Source organism: Solea senegalensis, linkage group LG13, assembly GCF_019176455.1.
Source record: "Solea senegalensis isolate Sse05_10M linkage group LG13, IFAPA_SoseM_1, whole genome shotgun sequence".
In the NCBI taxonomy this organism is placed as follows: domain Eukaryota; kingdom Metazoa; phylum Chordata; class Actinopteri; order Pleuronectiformes; family Soleidae; genus Solea; species Solea senegalensis.
In genome coordinates, this window is record NC_058033.1 from 20,505,557 (window position 1) to 20,527,728 (window position 22,172).

General features: G+C 42.3%; 1 protein-coding gene across 1 annotated transcript in view; it reads right to left on the reverse strand.

Moving 5' to 3' along the window:
* Positions 1 to 756: 756 nt before the first annotated feature.
* The window catches only part of pdlim4 (PDZ and LIM domain 4), a 39,169-nt gene continuing 17,753 nt past the window's right edge, over positions 757 to 22,172 (reverse strand). Inside the window, exons 3-7 of the mRNA XM_044042388.1 lie at positions 20,817 to 20,898; positions 10,724 to 11,013; positions 9,079 to 9,236; positions 4,320 to 4,467; positions 757 to 2,639 (exon numbers count right to left, since the gene is read on the reverse strand). Coding sequence (XP_043898323.1) covers positions 2,435 to 2,639; positions 4,320 to 4,467; positions 9,079 to 9,236; positions 10,724 to 11,013; positions 20,817 to 20,898 — 883 coding nt within the window. The 3' untranslated portion in view covers positions 757 to 2,434. The remainder of the gene's footprint in view (positions 2,640 to 4,319; positions 4,468 to 9,078; positions 9,237 to 10,723; positions 11,014 to 20,816; positions 20,899 to 22,172) is intronic.

A 22,172-nucleotide genomic window follows, 5' to 3' on the forward strand; every position in this document is an offset into this window, starting at 1 on the left:
ATGCTGATTTATAAGAAAACCCCAAAAGAGGATCAATTATTTGTTGTTTCCAGACACTACAGATGTCTCTCACTTAGAAATCTGCAGACATTCATTCACTTTAAAGTTTTGACTCAACTTTTACTTAAGTCATTTCATGGGGGTATTAGATGATTTGCCACATCCTTGAACTCATGCCATGCTCTGTAAATGTGTGAATTTGGTATCTGACAATTTTATAATTAGAATTAAGTCACATGTAAAGTGTTTGTAAGACATACTGTGGCAAGATAGTGTAACAGCCATGTACAGTGCTTTTGTAAATGGGGAAATTTTGCAGTTAACTCATGGTAATTTGCCCCCTTATATGGACATCCTGGGTTGTGTGTGTTTATAGGTCACATATTAAGGTTTTAAAAATGTGTCGCTGAGCCAAAGTAATGATTCATTTTATATCGCAGTGATATAAAGTAGCAATAATTGTGCAGCAGTCACAACAATTAGACCTTTTTTTCTTTCATTTTTGTTCATTAAAATGAGTCACGAGAACTTTAAAACTGTGCCATATTTCCAAATTTCACAAATTCAACCCGATTTTTAAACATTTGAGTACTTTTTTGCTCAAGGTGTGTTTATATAGTTAGTGAAAATGTCTTATAATCTCTCATTGTATAATATAATATGATATAATATCATATAATATAATATAGTATATAAATAAATACAGTGCTTTTGTAAATGAGGAAATTCTGGCATTAAAAACAACAAACAATCAAGTCGATGCACTTCTCATTTTATTTAGGGTTTAGAAACAAAAAAGCACAAAGGAAAATATCCAGAAACATCATGTGTTGGTAGAAAAATAAGTTAAGAAGACGATGACGACGCTGTGTAAGAGAAAATCACTCATTCATTCATTCAATCATTCATTCAATCATAGACACAGACGATGCAAAGGCATGTGAGTGACGTCGTGTTACTTACTTACTAACGTATTAAAGTCGATCAACAATAGAACAAATATATACAAGACCAGAGAGACGACAACGTTGTGGCAATATAATTTTTTCACATCATTTACAAGTTGACTAGTACAGGTGGCATACCAGTGGCTACACAACACGGTTGACATTTAGAAAAGGAAAAAGGAAAATGATGGAAATAAACACCAAAAACATTCTTGGAAAGTTTTAGAATAAAAACACTCTTATTCACCCCGGATTACTTCACTATTCACAACATGCTGAGAGTGACGGCCCCTGCGATGCAGCGATAATGACACGTTTCTCTGAATGTGTGTCACCTCTCCTGTTCACTGCTCCCTCGTCCTTCCCTTCCTCGCTCTCTCAGGAAATGTAGATGTCATTTCTAAATTCAAACTAGGAATTGTATTAAAACTATACGTCTTTTTCCAATCTTCCATAAAGAGGAAACCGGTCTAGATACGTCATCGTCGTGAATCTCTGCTCTTTTCATAAAAAACCATGGACAGGTTCCTATGGTTTATTAGATTATTGGTGTGTTAACGTCGGGTGTTCTTGAATAAAAACACCCAGTGAACTCTGCTGCGTTCTCTTTTGTACGTGACCTGAATTCTTCTATCTTCATTGTTGAAAATGTCAAATCTCTGAAATGGAGATTTGGCGAGTTATCGGCTGTTGTGATCACAAGCTGAAAACCGTTTCTGTAGATTTAGACGCTCACAAATCCTAAAATGACATGTCCTGTGTCTACCTGTCAGGGCGTGTTCATCACTTTCATCACTCTACAAAGAGATTTTAAGCTATAGTTAAAAACCTGCACCCTGAAGCGCACTGCCGCACATAGTGAACTATAGTTATTGATGGTTAACTGAAAAGTGAACTTAACTCGAGTTGATCCTCTGTGAGAAAAGTCTGAAAAGTAGATGTTCTGCGAAAGTCAAAACTGCAACAGGAGTAAAAAAATAAATGCAAGATAGTTTAGAAATGAAACGACCTGAATCAAAACTCTAAACGACACGTCACTGCACCATCACTCACAAGGCACAAACACTCATTTTTGCACAGAGACAGTGATACAATGTTATGATGAATATGATGCCGGTGATTTAAATGTCAGTGAGAAAACAGACGGCTGCTGGTGTAGTGTCTCGGATTTTTGTTTGTTTTGTTTCGCATCCATCTCATTCCATGTTTATCATACGAGATAATCTGGTAAAACACAGTTTTATATATATATGCTACATCGCTGATTGAGAGATGACGACTGTCAGATTGCAAATGGAGTTTTTGGGAGTTTTCAGGTCTGAAAATGCTGAATATACATAGCATGAGTCGGCTCTGTCGTCGCAGACGCGCCGATCCAAGACCGACGCCGCCTGCTCGACAGAACCTGATGCACGTGAGGCTACGACGCTCAGTATTTTTTGGGTTTCCCGGGTTTTTAACGTTATCATAGCAGATGCGCGACGGCATCAGACGAGCTCCACCTTGGAGTTGGGGTACACGGCGACCACGTCGTAGCCCTCGGGCGGCTGCACGCGCGCCATGGCGTGGGTCTCGCAGTACAGACTGTCCTCGATGAAGAAGTAGCCGCGCTGCTTGAGGTTGACGCCGCAGTCGTCACACATGAAGCAGTCGGGGTGGTAGAGCTTGTCCCTGGCCTTCACGATGGTGCCACTGGACGGAGACATGAAGGGAGACGGAAGAGTTAGGAAGAAAAACCAATAAAGAACAATTGTTGTATCTTGACTTCTTGGACTGAAGCTCTAGATGCTTTAATCTTAACATTTCCTGGTGTGTTTTTATGTTTATTTTTGGACGACAACTCCCCGTCCTTCTACATCCATCTTGAGAGTGATGAGTTCAGTGTTTTGGAGAGTGCACTCCATCCCAAATGTATTTTTACTAGCAGTGTACAGGAATAACACGGCCTTATATGCGTATGAGTGGAAGGGGAGAAGCAAAACAAAACCAAAACAAAAATAGCCGAACATGGAGATGCGCTCCTGTGGATGAAACAGGATCGACGGGAAACTGAAAGAGGCTCTTTCATAGATCCAGTTATTGCCTTCGTTATCATTATTCTTACAGATTACAGATTACACGGAGCAGAGGTGACTCACGCCTGACATGAAGTTGTTTTCCCTCTCATCTTTACAGGCTCATAAATAGGGCAGAAAGAACACCTAATTGTGATTATTTTGACAGAAAACTGCTTGATATTTGTGCAGATGTGTGAGTAAAAAAGTACAAGCTATAAACATTGTAAACATTTGTTTGTTTGTTTTTTTAAACATTTTAACCCTTAAATCGACAGCTTTTTTTCACAATGCACCTTCATTTTATGATCAAAAAAACACAATAATAACAAATTATTATTATTTTCAGCACACTGGATTATTTTTGACTGGATTATTATGGCCAGATATATGTGAAAGATTATCAGAAACATTTATTTGCTTTTTATAAACTATAAAAAGTGAAGCACATCTTATTATCTTATCTTTATATGCAAACTAACATTTACTGCATTTTATATAGCAACTGTAACCAAGCAAGCATTTGAATACATATCTCCACATGATATCTCATACTTCAGGGAACTTTACTCTGTGTCACAGTAGCTGCAGTTGTTAATTCACTATGTAAGATTTTCCCCTTTGACCCTTGGGTCCAGTCTTTGATTTTAACCGCATCACTCGCTGGATAAACTCTTGACATACTTTGTTTAAAAAAACCCTGTAAATTGCTGCCAGGACTTAACAGCTCGCTTTATTATGCCATGCAAAAAAAAAAATCATACAATGAATGTGCTCTTATTCATGTGCAAAGCAAGCAAATGACTTCACCATGCTTACCTGCAGCTGCTGGGATTACCGGTGTATGATGATGATGATGATGAGGAGGAGGTTTTTGTGTGTGTGATAAATCTTAGTGTGCCATTGTGTATGTGCAGGTAAGAAACCGTGTGTGGGAAAGGATGTGGTTTCATCATTAAAATGATAAATGGGAATCATTTTTTTGTGTGTTTTTGAAGGCATGTCGGTGCAGGTCCACCTACACACGTTCACTTCAGAAACATGAGTCACCTGATGGAGCTCAACTTTTTCACTTTTACGACCACAAGCGTCGCGATTAAACAAGTCGGATCCTTTCCAGATGTTAAATGAAACGGCTTAATAAAAATAATATCTAACAGTAAATCATCAGTCCACAGATTTCGGTCCATAGTAGAACAAGATAAAGCTTAAGCTGCTGGAGTGAGGACTGAACCATTTCTTTTAAGATGTGGTGCTTGACACACTATAAAGCAAATGTGTGTGAGTGTGCGTGTGTGTGCGTGTGTGTAACACTTACACAATGCCGTTACAGCAGCGTGTGCACTGGGGCAGCTTCTGAAGACCAGGCATGGGGCTGGGAACGGTGGGAATGGGGCTTCCCAGTTTGGGGATTGGGGATCGGACCGGAGACCTCAGGCTTCTCATTCTCTCTGTCGGAGACACACCTGGAACGGAATAAATAGACAGTAGATACACTTTAAAAAGTACATAAACAAGGCTTAATCTCAGGCTAAAATAAACAAGTCTGAGTTTAAAGTGAATATACACTTGCATAAATATACGTATGGGTATAATAGATATTCCATTTCTGCTCATAGCCTTCCAAAATGTTGTTGAAGGCACGTATAGCTATAAGAATATAACATTTTTGTACTTTTATTTCACATAACTCAATGAGTTGGGGCCATTTTCTCCATATATGACTATGATGGGATGCCGGTTGCTGCCTTTAAGCATTGTTTTAAAGCCTGACTGGAAAGTGTTGAGGGGGGTTTACTTAATGCTGGATATCTGGAACTTCTTCAGTGGTTCCCCGGCACACCGCGGTGGATCAGTGGGGCAGAACAGAAGTCATAAACTCTGCTAATGTGTCAGAGAGGCTGTCTGTCCCCACAGGCCATGATCCCTGATAACCACCACAGACTAATTACCTTTTCATTTTGGCACATGACTCAAAGGCGTTAGACTCAGGCCTTTTGCTCCGTGGTGTGTTTTTTAAGGAGCTGACATTAGCGAGTTATGCTGTTCCTGGGATTAATGATTCTATTACCTGAGGATAAAGCTTTTATGTTTGCGAGTTTACTAATAAAAAGTCTTCAAAGTTAGGATTGGGGGGCGGAAGGGGGTGAAAGACCGAGCACTTGTTTGGCCTTGCTTGTACACAAACCTAAGACCCGCAGCTCGCTGCCAAACGCACCACAGCGTGACGAGCTGGCAAACTAGAACAAATATCTCGCCCCACCAAAACCATCCCGGCGCAAAGTGTGTCCCTCACTGTGACTAACCTCGACCAGACGTGATCGTAAAACAGTTACACGCTCACGTTGCTCCTCCATGTGACGCGGACCAATCGAGAGCGAGAGTTTGGAGCCGCGGGGAATTCGGGGCGAAAAGTGAATCACAATAAACAGCTGTAATAATGTAAGTTTATACGGCTGCTGGGAAATAATTCCATTACAACTAAGACAAAGTCCTGATTTGTTCTCCATCACATGGACTACAGCTTTTCAAATCGTCCAAGAGTTTGTAAACATGTTTTTTTAAGGAAGAAGTATGATGATAACCTTGGGGAAAATGTTTGCACAAGAAGGAAGAAAAAAAAGGTCAAACCAAATGTTCTAAACCCAAGGTTTAGTTGTGTTTGTTGCCTATCACTGAAAACTGAGTGTACAGGGCATTTGTTTTATTTAAAAGAAATAAATGTGCCATCAGACAGTTGGAGAGTTAACCCTTGAACTCCCGTTTAACAACCACAGGACCAGGAATGTTACCGAGGCTTTAAATCTCATATCTTTTCATCCCTGTGGAATAATTATTTGAGCGAGAACATTCCCTCTGCTGTCACTTGATATATTTCTTTAAAAACTTCACATCCACGTCCAGGATTTTGAATTCCTCTGCCGTGGCTTTAAATGGGGGGATCATTATGGATGTGATTTGTTTTTCTCCATCAGTGAACCTATAAATAAAGTAGATCGTATCAAGTCGGTTTATAAAGCACTACACAGTTTCATGGCCTGAATAAAAAAATTATAATTTGCAGCAGCAGGTTTATTTTTTGTCCCCTGGAAATTCTCGCTCTCTTTTTTGCTCTTTAACATTGTAACTGTTTCTTTTCTTCTTCTTCTTCTCTTGTATATGTTTTCTGTAAAGCACCTCGTCTTGCCTCGCTAGTCAAACGTGCTACACAAATAAACACTTGCCCCGGCCTTTGCCTGTGAGAGTTGTGGGTCACTCGACATAATCCCGGCCATATGTTTCACATGAGCAAAAGACCATGAAGGTCTAACAGCTCTTATATTATGTGAGCATTTCAGGGTTTACGTTTTATTATCCTGCAGGCGATCGATAATCACACTCTCTGAAAGTGTAACGTTCCCTGGCTTTGAACGCCACAGATGATGATGCACTGGAAAAAAGGCCACTCCAAAAATAAACAAAAAAACATCTGCCAATGCAACAGGTGAAAATTCTCTTGGTAAGATTTTATTGAAATAAGACGCCATATTTAAGCCTTACAAGTTAAGGGTGATCTTGAAATTAGCTGGGAAAACACATTTTTAGCTCTATTTTACGAGTATGGTGATGTTTTGTGTCTCATAATAAGCTTGTGATGCTCAAAAATAGTATTTTCCCCTCAAAAGTAGCATCTTTTTTTGTCATCCGGTTTGTTTCAAGTGCATTTAACAATCTTGTTGTTCTATAATTGTGACACTGTTGTAGATTTAAGTCCACCACTTAAATTAATTCACTGTGTGTAATGAAACTTTGTGGCCATAAGGTAGAAAATCATTGAGTCATGACATTGACTTGAGTTTAGTGTATTTATCTAATCACACCATTTTTTGGACTTATGTCCTTACTAAGGCTGAAGATACTTGAGATAATTTGACTTGTTTAAAGAAAACCTGCCATTTTCTTGGTGCACTGGCAGATCATTTTGCTTGAAACCAGTCATTTTCCACTAATAGTGGTTATATTTTGTATTTTCTTGTTTTTTAGAGGCATTTTTTGCAGTGTAAACAGACAGGTACAACTTTCTACAGTCTACCAGTGTGATATTGCTTCAAAACTCCACCCTCTTCCATCGACACTGCAATCCAATTATGGTAAGGCCTGTGGAATTCTGGGTAAACTGACACTCGTGTTTGTTTTGACTTTAAAAGCCCCTAAAAGTCAACATGGCCTCTGCAGGGGGATTCCTTTCAAACAGGGAGCAACTACAGTGATTTAAAGGCCTGACAACAAGGTATGCACGCAAACACGGGACGGATCGTACTCGTTAATCCGACTCGGTTTCTCCTCCTCATGTGCAATTAACAACGCGAGGGCGGAGATTAAGTGACGGCGCCGAACGTGAACGCGGAGACAGGTAGCTTTTCAAAAATGAACACGGGGTTCATGACCTTTATTTCATCAAGGACTTAGTCTGTCAATCAACCCGTCTCCTACACAGGAGGACGCCTGGCAGCAGATAAACAGTTTCCCTCTAATCTCTTTAATCCATCAGCTCCATTGTCCGTCATTAGCATCCAAGCCCCACCTCCCTCCCTCCCTCTCTCTTATTGCTTTGAGTGTATTATTAAGCAGTAAATTATGTTATTCTGTTTGAAAGAGCCTGGCAGAAGTCCCCGGGTTCACTGCGGGAGCAGGCCGTGTTGTTCCATGTGCTGTGGATTATCCTCACATCAAACGCTGACCCCAGAGGTGTGATAACCTAACAGGAAGGTTTTCATTCTTACCCAGGAGTAGAAAGATAGAGGATCAGTCATCACTCTTTTCCCTCAACCCCTAAATGTAAAAACAAAAAAAAACCCTGAGGCTTTTCCAGCTGGATCTCCATTTGGAGAAGTTATCTGTCTATCTATAAAATCTAAATCTATTAAATCTATCTATTATCTGTTTGTCTGAGAATGTTCTCAGTCGTCCAGGACATTTGTTATCTCCTTATATTTCATACATTTAAACCTCGCAAACCTCCCGTTTACCGTCCCTCGTAAAAGCCCTACTGTCCTATCCCGTGTTCATGTATTGTGTTTCTGCTTCGTCTTTTATGATTTCCTTCAAATCGAAGCAAGACGAGGGAAAAAGGATCCGACGTGCGCTGCAAAGGCACCGCGTTCCTGCTACAAATTCAACGGTTTTTTTTGTTGTCCTGTTGTTGCACAAGGAAAACTCAAAATGCTACAAAGTATCAGGCCATCATTTGATTCTCGAAACGAAAACATGTGCGCCGCCGCCACTGGAATCCGAAACCTACAAGAGTTAATCCTGAGAACCGGAGTGCAAGTGAACTCTCACAGAATATTAAACTGTGGACAGACAAAAAAGCTCTGCTGAAAATTCACAAACACAAAACCAAAAGCATTCAGTTGAAGATAAGCTTTTTAAGCTGCCGAGGGCGAAAGGTCAAAGAGGTCGTAACCTTGTCTCTTCTGCTGTGACATTTACAACAACTTCACAACTTCACGCCCCCTTAGTTTAGTGATAAACAAGGAACCAGAAGAGAAGAGAGGGTTTTTAGTCTGAGGGATTATCCGTGCTCTGCTGCTGTCAGCATCACATGACCCAGTGGTCAGAAGGCAGACAGGAAAGCCGTATTTCTCACTTTATTGTCCTTTATGAAGTTGTTTTTGCAGTAAAATGCCTTTTACGAAAACTTCCCTCCCTTGTTCATCAGCGCGTAAGCAATTCACCATACTTGTTTTTTCTCCGGCTCCTTGTCCGTGTCTTGTTTTCCCTCTCTCTCTCTCTGTCTTTTCTATATAAGGAAAACTATGCCAGTGAAGACGGAGGATTTGAGAGGAGAAGCAGCGTGAGCAGGAGTCGGTTCCATCTCCACGCGGGAGGAAAATATTTATTCAGATGTCTCCACATGTACATATAAAGTGCACTTTATGACATGTGCATGTTGGCACATAAGTAGACAAGCTATAACTGTCAGGCACGGCTATTTCAAAACTCTACTGACGGGTTTATCCGAGATTTTTAAAAAGTGAAAGTGATTGACCTTCTTAAAAAATATCATTTGTCATCATGTAGAGAGAAATCCATACCTCCGTCCTCGGCCTCCAGGATTCCCTGGAGGTATTTGAAGGAGCCAGACTGTTTGGGTTGAGAGGCGGGCTCCTCGTAGTGCTGCAACATCTTGTAGACGTCCGACTGTGTGTCGACACCGTTACGGCCCGTGGGAGAGTGCACGGGAGGCTCTGGGCTAAAAAAAAAAGAAAAGACAAGGAGAGGAAATATTTTTTCTCTTTTCACGATGTCTAATTGGGGCCATTTCTTTAACAGGTGGTGCACAGTAAAGGGAGGAAGGAATGACAGTAGCTGGAGTAGCCTAAACAAAAGGATAGAGGAACAGATGTCAGACCACCAAAGGAAGAGAGACAACTTGAGTGACAGGCAGCTGAAAAAACCCAGCATATCTCTCTTCCTTAAACAGATCGTAGTGTCGTAGATCTTTCTCTTCTTGTAGTGGATACTTTAGAGTCGACGTGTGACTCCACAGGCATGAAGTCTTCATCACAACGGCGCTGCTCTGTGCGGATCCGCCGCGTTCATCCATCCATCAAGTTACTCCCTGACCGATCATTCAAAAAAACGTGTGTTCCAGGTATTACTCACATGCTGTGGGATTATCTTCAAAAAGAACAAGCCATAAATTATGACATGTTGCATGGTTAGGATGAGGTTAGGGTTAAACTGAGATTAGGATTAGGCGGTTAAAGTTAGAGTAAGTCTCCAAGGAAATGAATGTAATGTCCTCTGAAGTCATGGAACCCAGACTCTGTGTGTGTGTGTGTGTGTGTGTGTGTGGGCCTTGTGCAGATTAACGGTCCAGTCCAGGGGAAATCTGAGGGAGGATGTTCTCTGAGAGACTAAACACACATTTATCGTCCACTTGAGGGGACGCACAACAACAACAACAACGACAAACAAATGTCTCTGCCATGTGTGCAGGTGTGTCAGGAGGAGACGTCAGACTAACCCTAACACACCACAACACTTCCTACTGTTAACACACAGCAACGGATCTGATGCACTGTTTTCTCTGTTCTTTTTTAGCAGAAATAAAAAAGAAAAACGCTGCCATATGTGACGTTGTTGTGTTGCATTTCATTAGAAAAACACAGACAACGGTAAACTCTACAGGAAGTAGAGTCAATTTAGACATAATTACCCCCGTAAACCTCAAACTAACTAGCGGAGAAGACGGTGCCATGTGGAAGTAGGAGTCGTTTTGACACCTAATGGTCTCCGCTAGACTTGGTACGATTGGGGGTTGCAACATTCACCATTTACACTTACATTCACAACATTTACCCACAATGGTTCCCTTGAAGCGAACCGAGACCTACATTCTTGGGCGGACCAGAGTTTAGGCTTCTTTGGTGCGGATCAGAGTCCGGTTGCATGTTCACACCTCCCTTAACGAACCGGACTTTCTAAACAAACCGGGCTGGTGTGAATGAATGCACCCTAAGTAAAGGTTGCAGGGTGAGGTTAAACTCCTCTAATGGGCTAAGCCAGTGTTTCCCAATCCTGGTCCTCAGGGACACCTGGCCTGCATGTTTTAGATGTTGCTCCAACACACCTGATCCAAATGAGTATTTCTTCTTGAATGTAGCTCCCAATGCTTGAAAAACTATGACAACTATGTATTCAACTCCTAATGTGATAATGCAACTACTATCTTACCTGTGCGTGGTTCTAAGGCTGAGGTTCCCCATCTTGTTGGGCAGATGTCGGTCGCCGTTGCTCCCGCTGCCGCCGCCATAAAGTCCCGCCGGGTTGTTGTACTGGTTGTGCCCGGATCCATTTCCGTACACGGAGGTGGGGCTGTAGCTCGGCGGTTTGGAGTGTCCGTTGTTCATGTGAGCGGGCTGGGTCGGCGGGGTCAGCTGAGTCGGCTGAGGGGACTGCAGCTCAGGCGTGTATGACGTTTTACGGCTGTAACCGCTGTGTCCACTGGTGATGGGACGGAAATTCTACAGACAAAGTGCAGAAAGGAGAGAGGTGATGGTTAAATGAGTATAATAATATCATGTTATAATGAAAACATGGACTTTTTGTTCCCAAGTAAACAGCACATTGTTTATTGCACATATTATATTATTATGCTACTTAAAATTGTTAATATCTTTCTATGTTGCACTTTCACATTATGTGGAAATGCATGTTTATTGTTTATTATATGTATCTTTACTGTCTTTGCTGCAGTGACAATGTAAACTTCCGCACTGCGGGACTAATAAAGGCCTTATCTTATCTTATCTTATGTGTGGCTATGGCACCGCTGCCAGTGAGGAGATAGAATACAGCACACAAATAAATAATATTAATAGATTTATTTTCATTTATTTTCAATTCTATATACTGTATGTTTTAACCGCTACAGAACAGCTGATCCCCTCTTGACCAGTGTGGTGGCACTCTGACTTAAAAACCCACACATCTTTACAAAATAAGAGAATGTTTTTCCCCCAAATTAGGCTTTGTGGGAGTGAGGTTTGAGAGAAAATGTTCCATTTGTTCCACTTTATTTCTGCATTTTTACTTTTAATAGTGAGGGTTACTAAGTGAGTGTGCATTGTGTTTCTGTCAAAACAAGTGAACGAGTGTGTAGTAAATATTGAAAAACCCTCAAAAAACAGTTGATGGACACTGTCAGAGCTGATGTACTACTAACAATAAAAATAATAATAATAATAATATCGCTATGACATGCTGTAGCAGACTTTGTACTCTCCTGTGTGTTCATCCTGAGGTCAACACCATGACATCATCAGTGTTTACCGCTGCTATCAGCGAAACTTGACGCTAAGTGCCAGCTCCTTCTTCTACTTCTGTCCGTCTTCTGAGATAAAATCTTTTTTTTAACAGATAAAAGTTTTACTGCATGGCCAGCGATGATGTCACCTCGTCTGATGATGTGATTCGTATGCGGGGAGATAACCGGGGCGGATTTGAATGATGACACATAGTATCTATGCACTATAAACTTTTTCAGCTGGGAACAAGAGTTGTTTACGAGTGCAGGCGACGCAGCTTACATGAGACTGTGTGTGTGTGTTTAAAGTGGCTTAGCCACAGGAGGTAGGAGTTCACAGCCTCACCAGACAGGAGGACTACTGTCATTTGAACAGATGGGACTGCTGCATGTCCTCCTGTCCTCCTGTCCTGACTGGGACCACACACACGCACACAAACAGTGACACACACACAAGCTTTAAAACATATCCTGTCACTGCCAAGAACTCCTCCGTCTCTTTCCCTGGAAATAAAAAAAACCTTGTGCAGTAAGGACAGATGGGTAACCAGTCCTGGTTCAGGCTCTAAGGAGTCGACTGGGAAGTCAGCCCTCGTTGTACTGTAGCTTCACCCTCAGAGCCAATCCCCTTTGGACAGAATATCAAAAAACACCCCGGTTCCCCTCTGAAGCCGGGTTTCTCACCACAGCACAAAACCAGATCCTACTTGTTATAGCTCCAGTGCCGTTTGCCACACAGTTGGTGGGCTGTGACTAATCCGAGCTTCACTCGCTGCCTTAAATATCACATTTTATGAAACACTTTTTATAACATTCTGCTACTTCCGATAATAAGAGCGGGGATTACAGGTAAAGTGCAAGCAGCTGAGGATGTGGCCGCGGTGGAGATGTGATCAAAAAAACATGGAGCGGATCCTTTGTGACCCAGACTCACATGGTTTGATTTTCTTGGATTTTTCTGTGATAAAAATGTAAAACAAATCAGAGGACAGTTTACAGACTTATTGCCGCTCGTTGTTGCTGAAAACACCAGACTTCTCAGTCAAATCATAAGATTTTAAACATTTCCTTTGCTAAATGTTGGAGATTAACCCACATTTTCAGGATTGTTAAGTCTTTTTAACGGATCTACAGTTCGGCATTGTTTGGCTTGATTCTTGTGACAACAACACATTTTCCCTGGTTATGTCACTTAAGCTCATTTACTGTATCTTCAGGGCCTAAAGGAATCACACTGTCTGGCGTTTTACTTGAATTTCCAATTGAATGTTTCAAATCTTTTGTTCATGAGTGCAATAAACATTTCGCTTTGTGGAAAAAAAATCATCCATTCTCGAGAATCATGCAGCCCTAATCCTGGATATTAAGTGTTTTCTTTGCACGCTTCATTTTCAGATGACATGACTTTCCTTTAAAGTGCCCTTTCAACCTTTTGCAATCTTTTATCTCACCGCCAATTCATCTCATGTCCTTTTTTCTTTTTTTAAACTTCCAGAGAAGCTGGGAAGCTCTGGGCTCGTTGTCCTCACATGCCTTTTCAAGGCTCGATAGAAACCCGTTATTCATTTATCATATTTAAGCACATCAAGCAGGCAAGTTTATTCACGTCCGTGTTTGGAGAATAAGGGCGGCAAAGCAGAGGAAAATCCCTGAGTGTATTACAATACACACAGTGGCATGACAGTGTGACACAGGACAGGTAATCACACGCTAACATGTGTTTTTTTTGTTTTTTAAAAAAAGACCATGCTCATCTTGTTTTATGGACCGCAGGGGAAATGACCGTGTCAAAGAAATAAAGTCGTTTTTTATTTGCATGGCCCTCAAAAATCACAAATTTGTCACAGATGGGCTTTAAGAATCCGGGCGCTCCCTCAGCTCGGATAATGAAAGGTTACGAATATGGATTTTGTTATAAAAATAGAATAAATAATAAAGTCTCTCATGACCTCCTGCTTTGTTAGCAGTCACAACAATCATTTACGGCCTTTATAGCGTGTCCATGAATGCCATTTTCACCCTCACAGCCTGGTACGATACGACTCCTTCTGCTTCCCCGCTTTCTTCCTCATATAAAAGTACACTTTCCCTTCATGCCTTACATGCCTCACATGCCCAGATATTCACCTTGGCTGGACGGCAGATTTACAAGGCAGCACATCTGGTGCTTATACCTTATAAAAATGCCAGTTTAGTAACATTCAGGTTGCTCTAAAAGGTAAAAGTGGCCCAGTTTCTTTTTACTTTCAATGTCTGGACTACATGTATGATTCATAGTTAACGCGAAAGCCTTATCACCCGCCACCTTATCTTGTTTTTACAGTATAATCCAAACGGTTTACATGAGTACATCTGTGAGACGTTCTACTTTCGAATTCCTCTCTCTTGAGAGTGGCTCCTCTTTCATTTTCTCCTAAATTGTCTAAAACTGAAGAAACGTTGCACTTTGAAAATGGAGGAATAAAAGACTATAACTAGAGTATTGTATGAGAAGCAGCAGTGTTTTCCGCTGCATGCCAATAAATCCAGGCTGCTGTGTGATTTCACTGACCTGTTTTACAACGTTAACCAAGCATGACTAATGGTTCAGGGTGACTGACCGTGTGTCTGTGTGCGCCAAAGAAGGAGAGAAATTCAAAAAGGGGAATCGTATTAAACGGAGGACATTTCAAGCCAAGAGTTATCTATTCATCATCAACCTGACGGAAAGTCCGTGTGATTAATGAGGACTTGAATGGACGAGGACGTCGAGCTACAGCCACAGTTTGGTCAGCAAAGGGCACCCAGAGGAAAAGAAGGGAGGGAGTGACGAGAAGAGAAAAAAGGTGGGGGACGACGACCATAATTGAAATCATATGCCTGTGTTTAACTGAAGACCAGGACCTTAGCCGATGTCTGCCGCACACTCTTCTGCCTCCTGCACGGTTAAATCCCTCTGGACCTTTTGAAATTAAGGTTTTTGAGTCTGCACCGCTAAACAAACACAAATCAGCCCCTTCATTGCTCTCTGGGCCTGGCCCTGGGTGCCTCTGTGGCATTGGTGATGGTGTAGATTAAGATTAATGTCCAGGTGTCTAATTCATGAAATGTGTTGCGATGTATAAATTTTTCAACTTTCTAAATTGGATTAAATCAAATTAAATGTGTGTCGTGATGCAGCCAATTTCAGGATTGTAATTCATCAGGAGGCAGCAGTTTAAATAATGGACTAAATGTATATGTTTAACTCCCTGGGTTAAAGGACGCTGTAACTACATGTGACATGATTTAGAGGGGGAAGAAAAATGGCTGCACATATACACACATGCATATATATAGCAAATCTTTTTCATTTGCGCCAAATCCGAATGAGCTTGAGATTTCCCACCTTTCTACTCTGCGAGCACGCTGCGAGTGCGCTCACTGACTAGTCGACTAAAATGGGATTATATTTAGTCGACTAAAATGGGATTATATTTACTTGACTAAAATGGGATTATATTTAGTCAACTAAAGTAGGATTATAGTCAACTAAAAGTAGACATATTGGATTATATTTAGTCGACTAAAATGGGATTATATTTAGTTGACAAAAGTAGACTAAAATGGGATTGTATTTAGTCGACTAAAATGGGATTATATTTAGTCGACTAAAATGGGATTATATTTAGTCGACTAAAATGGGATTACATTTAGTCAAATAAAATAAGATTATAGTCGACTAAAAGTAGACAAATTGGATTATATTTAGTTGACTAAAATGGGATTATATTTAGTTGACTAAAAGTAGACTACCAGTGACCCCCGCATGCTGACAGCCAAGCCGAGTGGGAAAATCCTCTCTCACTGAAAACCAAAAGAGCGATTTGAACATTTCTGGGATTACTGGCTGATTTGTGAACACAAACAAACCAAATAGGCGGGGGTCGGGTCAAAGGGTCTGTGATTTCAACAGCCTGCTGTGAGAATGAAAGTGGAACTGCAAAGGCTTTTTCAGAAACGCTCCACTCGATTTGAGATTTCCTGGCAGGGGATTAAGAGGCAGAGGTAACAGTGCACATATCCTGGCTCCGAGTGAGTTCCAGGATTTTTAGCACAAAACTACAAAACAAAAACTCTTATCACCTGCTTTACAATTATGTAAATATAAGTTTACATTCTCTTTTAATGCTTTTAAGTTAGATCATTCTCAACGGCAGATGTATATTGCACTTTAATTCCATGCAGTATTGGAATGACTGTGTCAGTAAGTCATGCAAGGACTCCGTCTGTCAGCTCCTGTTAATGTCATCTCGGAGAATTCGCTTCCAGCTGCCAGCTCCCGGGCGCTGAGACTGGAAGCTTCTGTGTGACGTGTGATCCGCGGCGCTCTGCTTCCGCATTGCCGAGCCTCATTCTTTCCAAAGGGCCCTGGAAGTGCGAGGAGGCCACAATAGCCGTCACTTTAATAGCGGGGTATAGTTCGACGTGAGTGGCATTCTGATATGCGCTTGCCAACACGCTTTGACTGACGGATACACCATTCCCACCTAATCTGTGCTACCACTGTGTAATTTAATGGAAAGTATTTATGGGGGGAAAGTGAAGCCTGAAATGTCAATAAATGGTGGTATTGTTTTACTGGTGCATAAAACCAGGGAGGCATCAACTCTCAAGCAGTGTCTTTTCCACTGGAAAGATGCACTTAGCATACTGGTCAAATAGTTTCAAAGAAATACTGGAAATTGTGCTTTGATTATTGTTTCAAGTGATCATTTGCAGGTTTGACCACTCAGATATCATCTGATTACTCTTGACAAATAAACCGAGGCATGAAAACTCATTATTGTTAACTATTTTTGTCCAAAGTGCAACAATAAAAACTCCTAAAATCTCTGACTGCCTTTGCTTAAAAGTCAACGTGGGTCTGTATTTTGACGCAAACACATGAACCGCATGATGTGGGGATAAACAAGAACGGGGGGGGGCTGTGGAGCGCTTACAAGTGGATTTGATTCATGAAAGAAAAAAGAAAATCAAGGGTGGGCCGAGGGAGGCTTGAGATTTAGAGATTTAGGCTTTTACTGGGTTGTGCACAAGACGGAGAGGCTTCTGCAGGAAGAAAAGGTCAACTTTTCAGGGTATTTTCTCCAAATAATACGTCTAGTATATCAAATATTATTAAATATACATGGTTTATTTATGTTATTCAAGCTTTTTCAATCATAAATATTGTCTTACAGCTCATTTGTTTTACCTGGATTATGTGATGATTAGGTCAAACCTAGGTTGTCAAAACTACACATGCACTTCATGCCATTCTGTTTAGTATACTGTATGTACATCATCATCATCATCATCATCACGACCACTGCCAGGCCTGTTTATCGTCAGGAAATTGTGTATGACATCCAACGGACAGTCTTGCCAAGATATGAGAGCAGTTCCTTGGAAAAACATCATAGAAAACCCACAGACAGACAGACAGACAGACAAAACAAACACTCCACGATGGGTTTGCTTTTAATCTGTCACTTCAACAAAGACGCAACATTTTTATATCATGTATCATGTTCCTCCACGGTGAGAGGAAACACCTCGGAGCGTCCGCATGTCACTTCCTGCATTCCTAGATTGGAGCTATAAGGTAGTTTGGTCGGGAACTACAAACGGTTTTCCTCTCTCTAGTTTATGTGCGAACACTTCTGCAGGAAGAAGAAAACAACAAACAGCCATCTGCTGCTCCTTTTGCAAAAATGCCAGTGCCATGTAGGCTTGAGATACGGGTGGTCATTTCCAGAAGAATTTGTTTATACATAAGCAGAACTGTCCGGCCAGTCCTGGGTGTGACACTAAACTGCATCCAGGTGGAGTGGGGAGGTTTGGAACCTTCAAGTCTCCAACTGCCGGATGAGAGCGGCACCAGGCGGGCTGGTGTGGTTTAAGGCGGACCTTGACCTTGACCTGCAATCAAGTCTTCCAGAAGCTCGCTTCCAGCACCTCCACCAGAACCAGCACATCTCCATCCCCAATGGTGCCACTGGAGAAGGCGGGTGCCCAAAGTGTGTGGGTCTCAGGCTTGTGACCTGCGATCCACCGTAAACAAACTCCCAAAGGCCCAAAGGAACTACTGCTCAGACGCAAGCGTCTGCCTGGAGACTATGACTGACCATGGTGCCTCTTCTTTGCTCCCATACTTTGGTTTGCTCTCTTTTTCAGGTGCTTGGGCGGAGCTCAGAAGCATAATTCGGAGCACCCGTCCACGATTGTTTAAAGCCCAACTCTGGTTACTGCCAGTCAGCCGCTACAATCTTTTACTGTTACGGTCAAAATTGTTGTTGTTTGTCGTCATCATCAAGTGTGTATCACATGCTGTTGTTCGGTTTAAATTTGGCCGTCAGAATGTGTCCGAGGAGCAATCACCATTGTGTCAGAACAGCGCTCCGAGCTGTGTCTTAGCACAGCAGGAAATAAAGAAAAGATAAAGGACCCCTGGGGGTCAGATGTTTCCCTTTCTTCATGCAAAGACAAAGTTTACCTGAGCGTGAAGCTCCGACGGAGAAGTTTCCAGGCGTCCAGGCCTCACTTCATTAAACGAGACGCCGGGGGAACATTTTATTTTCAAACCTCGGTCTGTGAGCGAGTGAGGAGGACAATTTAGGATGTTGTGGAGATACGGTGAAAAACAAGCATGGGAGAGACAGATTTGCTGCTCTCGTGTTACCCACATGCACAGCCTTCCTGCCATGCATGTCTGTGTTTGTATAAACCGCTGTAGCTGATGGTCTCCCCCCGCCCCCTCAGGTTCCTCTAATCAAAGCAAGACCAGAGCTGGTGCTGAGGCTGTGATATGAAAACTGCTGCAGCTGCTGAACACTGCTGATTTGACATAGAAGGCTTGCAAGCTTAAAAGATGTGAGATATTTGTTTAATTGAAGCTAATAGTTAGATTTGTGTTGTTGGACTGTGTCGTCATTGGGTTTCCCAGACGTTGAAGTCCCGTGGGAAGCTATTAGTCTGCCTTTTCGTACGAGTATAATCATCTTTTGAGAACTCTGGTCACATGACCACAAACAGCACTGATTTATTACATACACCGGAGCCTCCTTCACTTTTGTCTCTGCCCCTGAAGACAATACTTTTCCTATTGGGTGTCAAACTCCCATTGATGAGTCGGACGGATCGATTTCACCTCAGCTCTTTGTGTAACCGCTCCACCCTTTTCTGGGACAAGAACACCCCTGTCTCGACAAGGACACGCAGATCAGCGCCTGACTCCACAAAGCTTGACAAACGGACCATCTCGCACATATCTGAGCCACAGTATGCTCATTGTCTGTCCGTTGAGCTCACACACACTCCACATACTCACAGCATGTGTGCTCATAAACCTGCTGGCCTGCCAGCGCTGGAAAACTTTGGATAAAGATCATTTTTGCTCGAGTTCATCCTGCTCTGAATATCCCTCCTTCTGGCAGCGGGTATGATCGGAGAACAATCAAGACACTATGTCAAGACCGAGCGAACAGTGGGACACATTATCTCCCTTATAATCACGTGAATTATAGTGTATATGTGCAATTTACAGATCAAGGGTTGTGCCAGTTTCCATGGACTCTGTTTATGATGTAAACAGACTAAGGAGAAGTGGGTCTCAATCCCATGCAGAATGCACTGATATGGGGGTGACGTTGTATCACCCATATCACACGCTGCTGAATCGCCACCAGCCTTTGAATGTGGATGATTTTCAGAATGATCGGAACAGAGCACTTATTACCGACACTAATCTTGAATAATAGGGCATCTACAGTGTATAACTTTGAAATGCAGCCTTTAGATACCGCTTTCCTTAAATTGGTGTGACAGTACGCTTATGGCCCTTTTCCACTATGGTCCCGGCTCGCCTTGGCACGGCACAGCGCGGCACGGGTTTAGGTTGCATCGCCACTACAAAAAAAGTACCTACTCAGCGTGGGCGGAGTCATCACCGCACGGCTGTATGAAACTGCGGTGACTTTGTTTTACAAGCGGTGACTTTGTTTTACAAGCTTTGTTTACAAACGGAATCATTAGAATCAGTTAATTAAAAATATTTGCGATCATCAGTGCTGTCGCTAAATAAACCAGACTCCTCCATTAAATATTGAAATTTTAGACATTTCCCTGGTAATCTGTTGGAGATTAACCCACGTCTTTTAAGGATTGTTAAGTCTTTTTAACTGATCTACAGTTCGGCATCGTCCGGCTTGATTCCTGTGTGGGACGTCTCTTCCTGTGACGGCACTCTGGAAATCTGGAGACGCTACGCATCGTATCGCCTCAGCTCTTGGAACCTCGTCAGAGCAGGAACTAAAAAAAGACGCCATTACTGGACAAGATCATAAACCTTTTGGAAAAACCTTTGGTAAAAGGCATATTAATTTTTCCCGATACACCAGAGTTATGTGCCTTGGATGGATGTGAAATTCTCCCTTTGGGCTCATCATTCAAAAATACTACTGTTGCTGTTGTAGACAGTGCCTGGTTGTTTGATAAAAAAAATGCATGCATGCAGTGTGTGTTCGCCACAGTTTTGAATTATGGTGAAAATGTTTTCATAGAAATAATTCACCAACAAAGCGTCAAAGGATCAGCTCTGCCACTCTGATCCGTGCCACGACTGGATTCTGCGTGACAGCCGTGGCAGCCGAGGCTCATGGGTATTGTAGTAGTTAAAACCTGCCCGTGTCTGTTTGGACAGTTGATGGACAGAATATAATTTCTCTCCCATGAGATCATCACAGGATCACATGTTTGTATAACACTGAAGAAAAACATGTGTATTTGACAAAAACGTGAATATATTGTTTTTGTGACATTAGCACTTGCTTGTCTTGCCACACAGCCAAAAAGGCAGACAGTGATATAAAATGGGCCAATGGCCAAAGTCCTAACAGAGAGATTGTGTTGTGTCGGGTGCATGAGAAAACTCCTGCAGGATCTGCAGTGGGTGTGAATTTCAATCCGGGCGAAAACGCCGTCAACTTGTGTTTCTGCATATCCAGAGAAAACAGTGGTTACCTGTGAGTCAGGCTCCATGTAAGGGCTTGTCTTGCCATCTTCGCTAAGAGTTGGCGACCACACTCTGTCTCCTGATCCCGACCTAAAAGTCAATACCCATGGGAGAGAGAAAGTGAGTAATACCCAAACACAGGTATGCAATCATTCCTCCTGAGAAACATCTGAAAGACACTTAGACTATAATCCTCTGAGATTTACTCTAAACTGGGGTTTCTTCTGTCACATCACATCCTATAATGTTGTCGAGTATACATTCACACACATGCAAATGAGTGACATGGGGATTTGAACATCTACTGGTGCAAAGATAAGGACATCATCGCATCATAACTCCACTGTTTATGCTCTTTCTACTCTTAAAGAGAACACACTGATGCACTCTGGCAACGTAAACCCTTCAAAAGCAGCGATAAGCGAATTAGCGGGATTTGAGATTACCAGTAATTGACTCCAGTTGGCCATTCTTTAAAAAAAAGGAAAAAAAAAGTGTGTTCTCGCTGACGACAAGGAATGATAAAACACATTATTTACTGCGCTGCTGAACGGGGGCCAATGAGCAGGGGGGTGCACATCATTTATTTTGCACATTAAAAGGCGAGCGAGTGAAACTGAAGAGCGCGCAGCTCGTTCCTCCTCTCCATTCATCACGAGCGTCGCTCGCGGAGTCGCACACACATGCTGCCGTTTCATCCGTCTGAGGAGAGGGAGGGAGGGAGGGGCCTTTGGTTCATGGTGTTTTTTTGTTGCCATGGCGTGGGCTGCTTAGCGGGAAAGCATCCAACTACCAACTGCGGGACATTGCTCAAAGTATACAGGACACTGTGTGTGTGTGTGTGTGTGTGTGTGGGTTTGTCAGTGTGAGGTAATCAGACTGCAGCTGGCACGGCGTTGGCCGAGCTGAAGCAATGCTTCAAATATGAGCCGTGGAGGTGTTGCTATCAAGGACGCTCTTATGAGGCACCGAGTGTCTGGCAAACAAGTAACAGCTACTGCGTAGGATGACCCCGACACCACACCCCCTTCTCCTCTTTGCCATTTCCTAATGATGCCGGGACAGAAAGCCTTCATATTTTTCAGATTGTTTGGTTTCGATGGTAACTGCTGCACGCACACACACACACGGCCTATTGAAGAGCAAGAGAAAGTTCAGACACTGAACTGAGGCCTTTTCTGAACTGACATTTTGGAAACACAAGATTACCATCCATCCATCACGCAGAGGCGTGAGTGGAGTGAGTGGAAACTCGCAGACAGACTCGGCTCTGCGAGTGCAACACTCGGGACACTCAGTGTGAAGTCACTCACGTCCTTTTTTTTCGCGGTGTTATCAGGTTTCATGCTTATAACTCACAGATA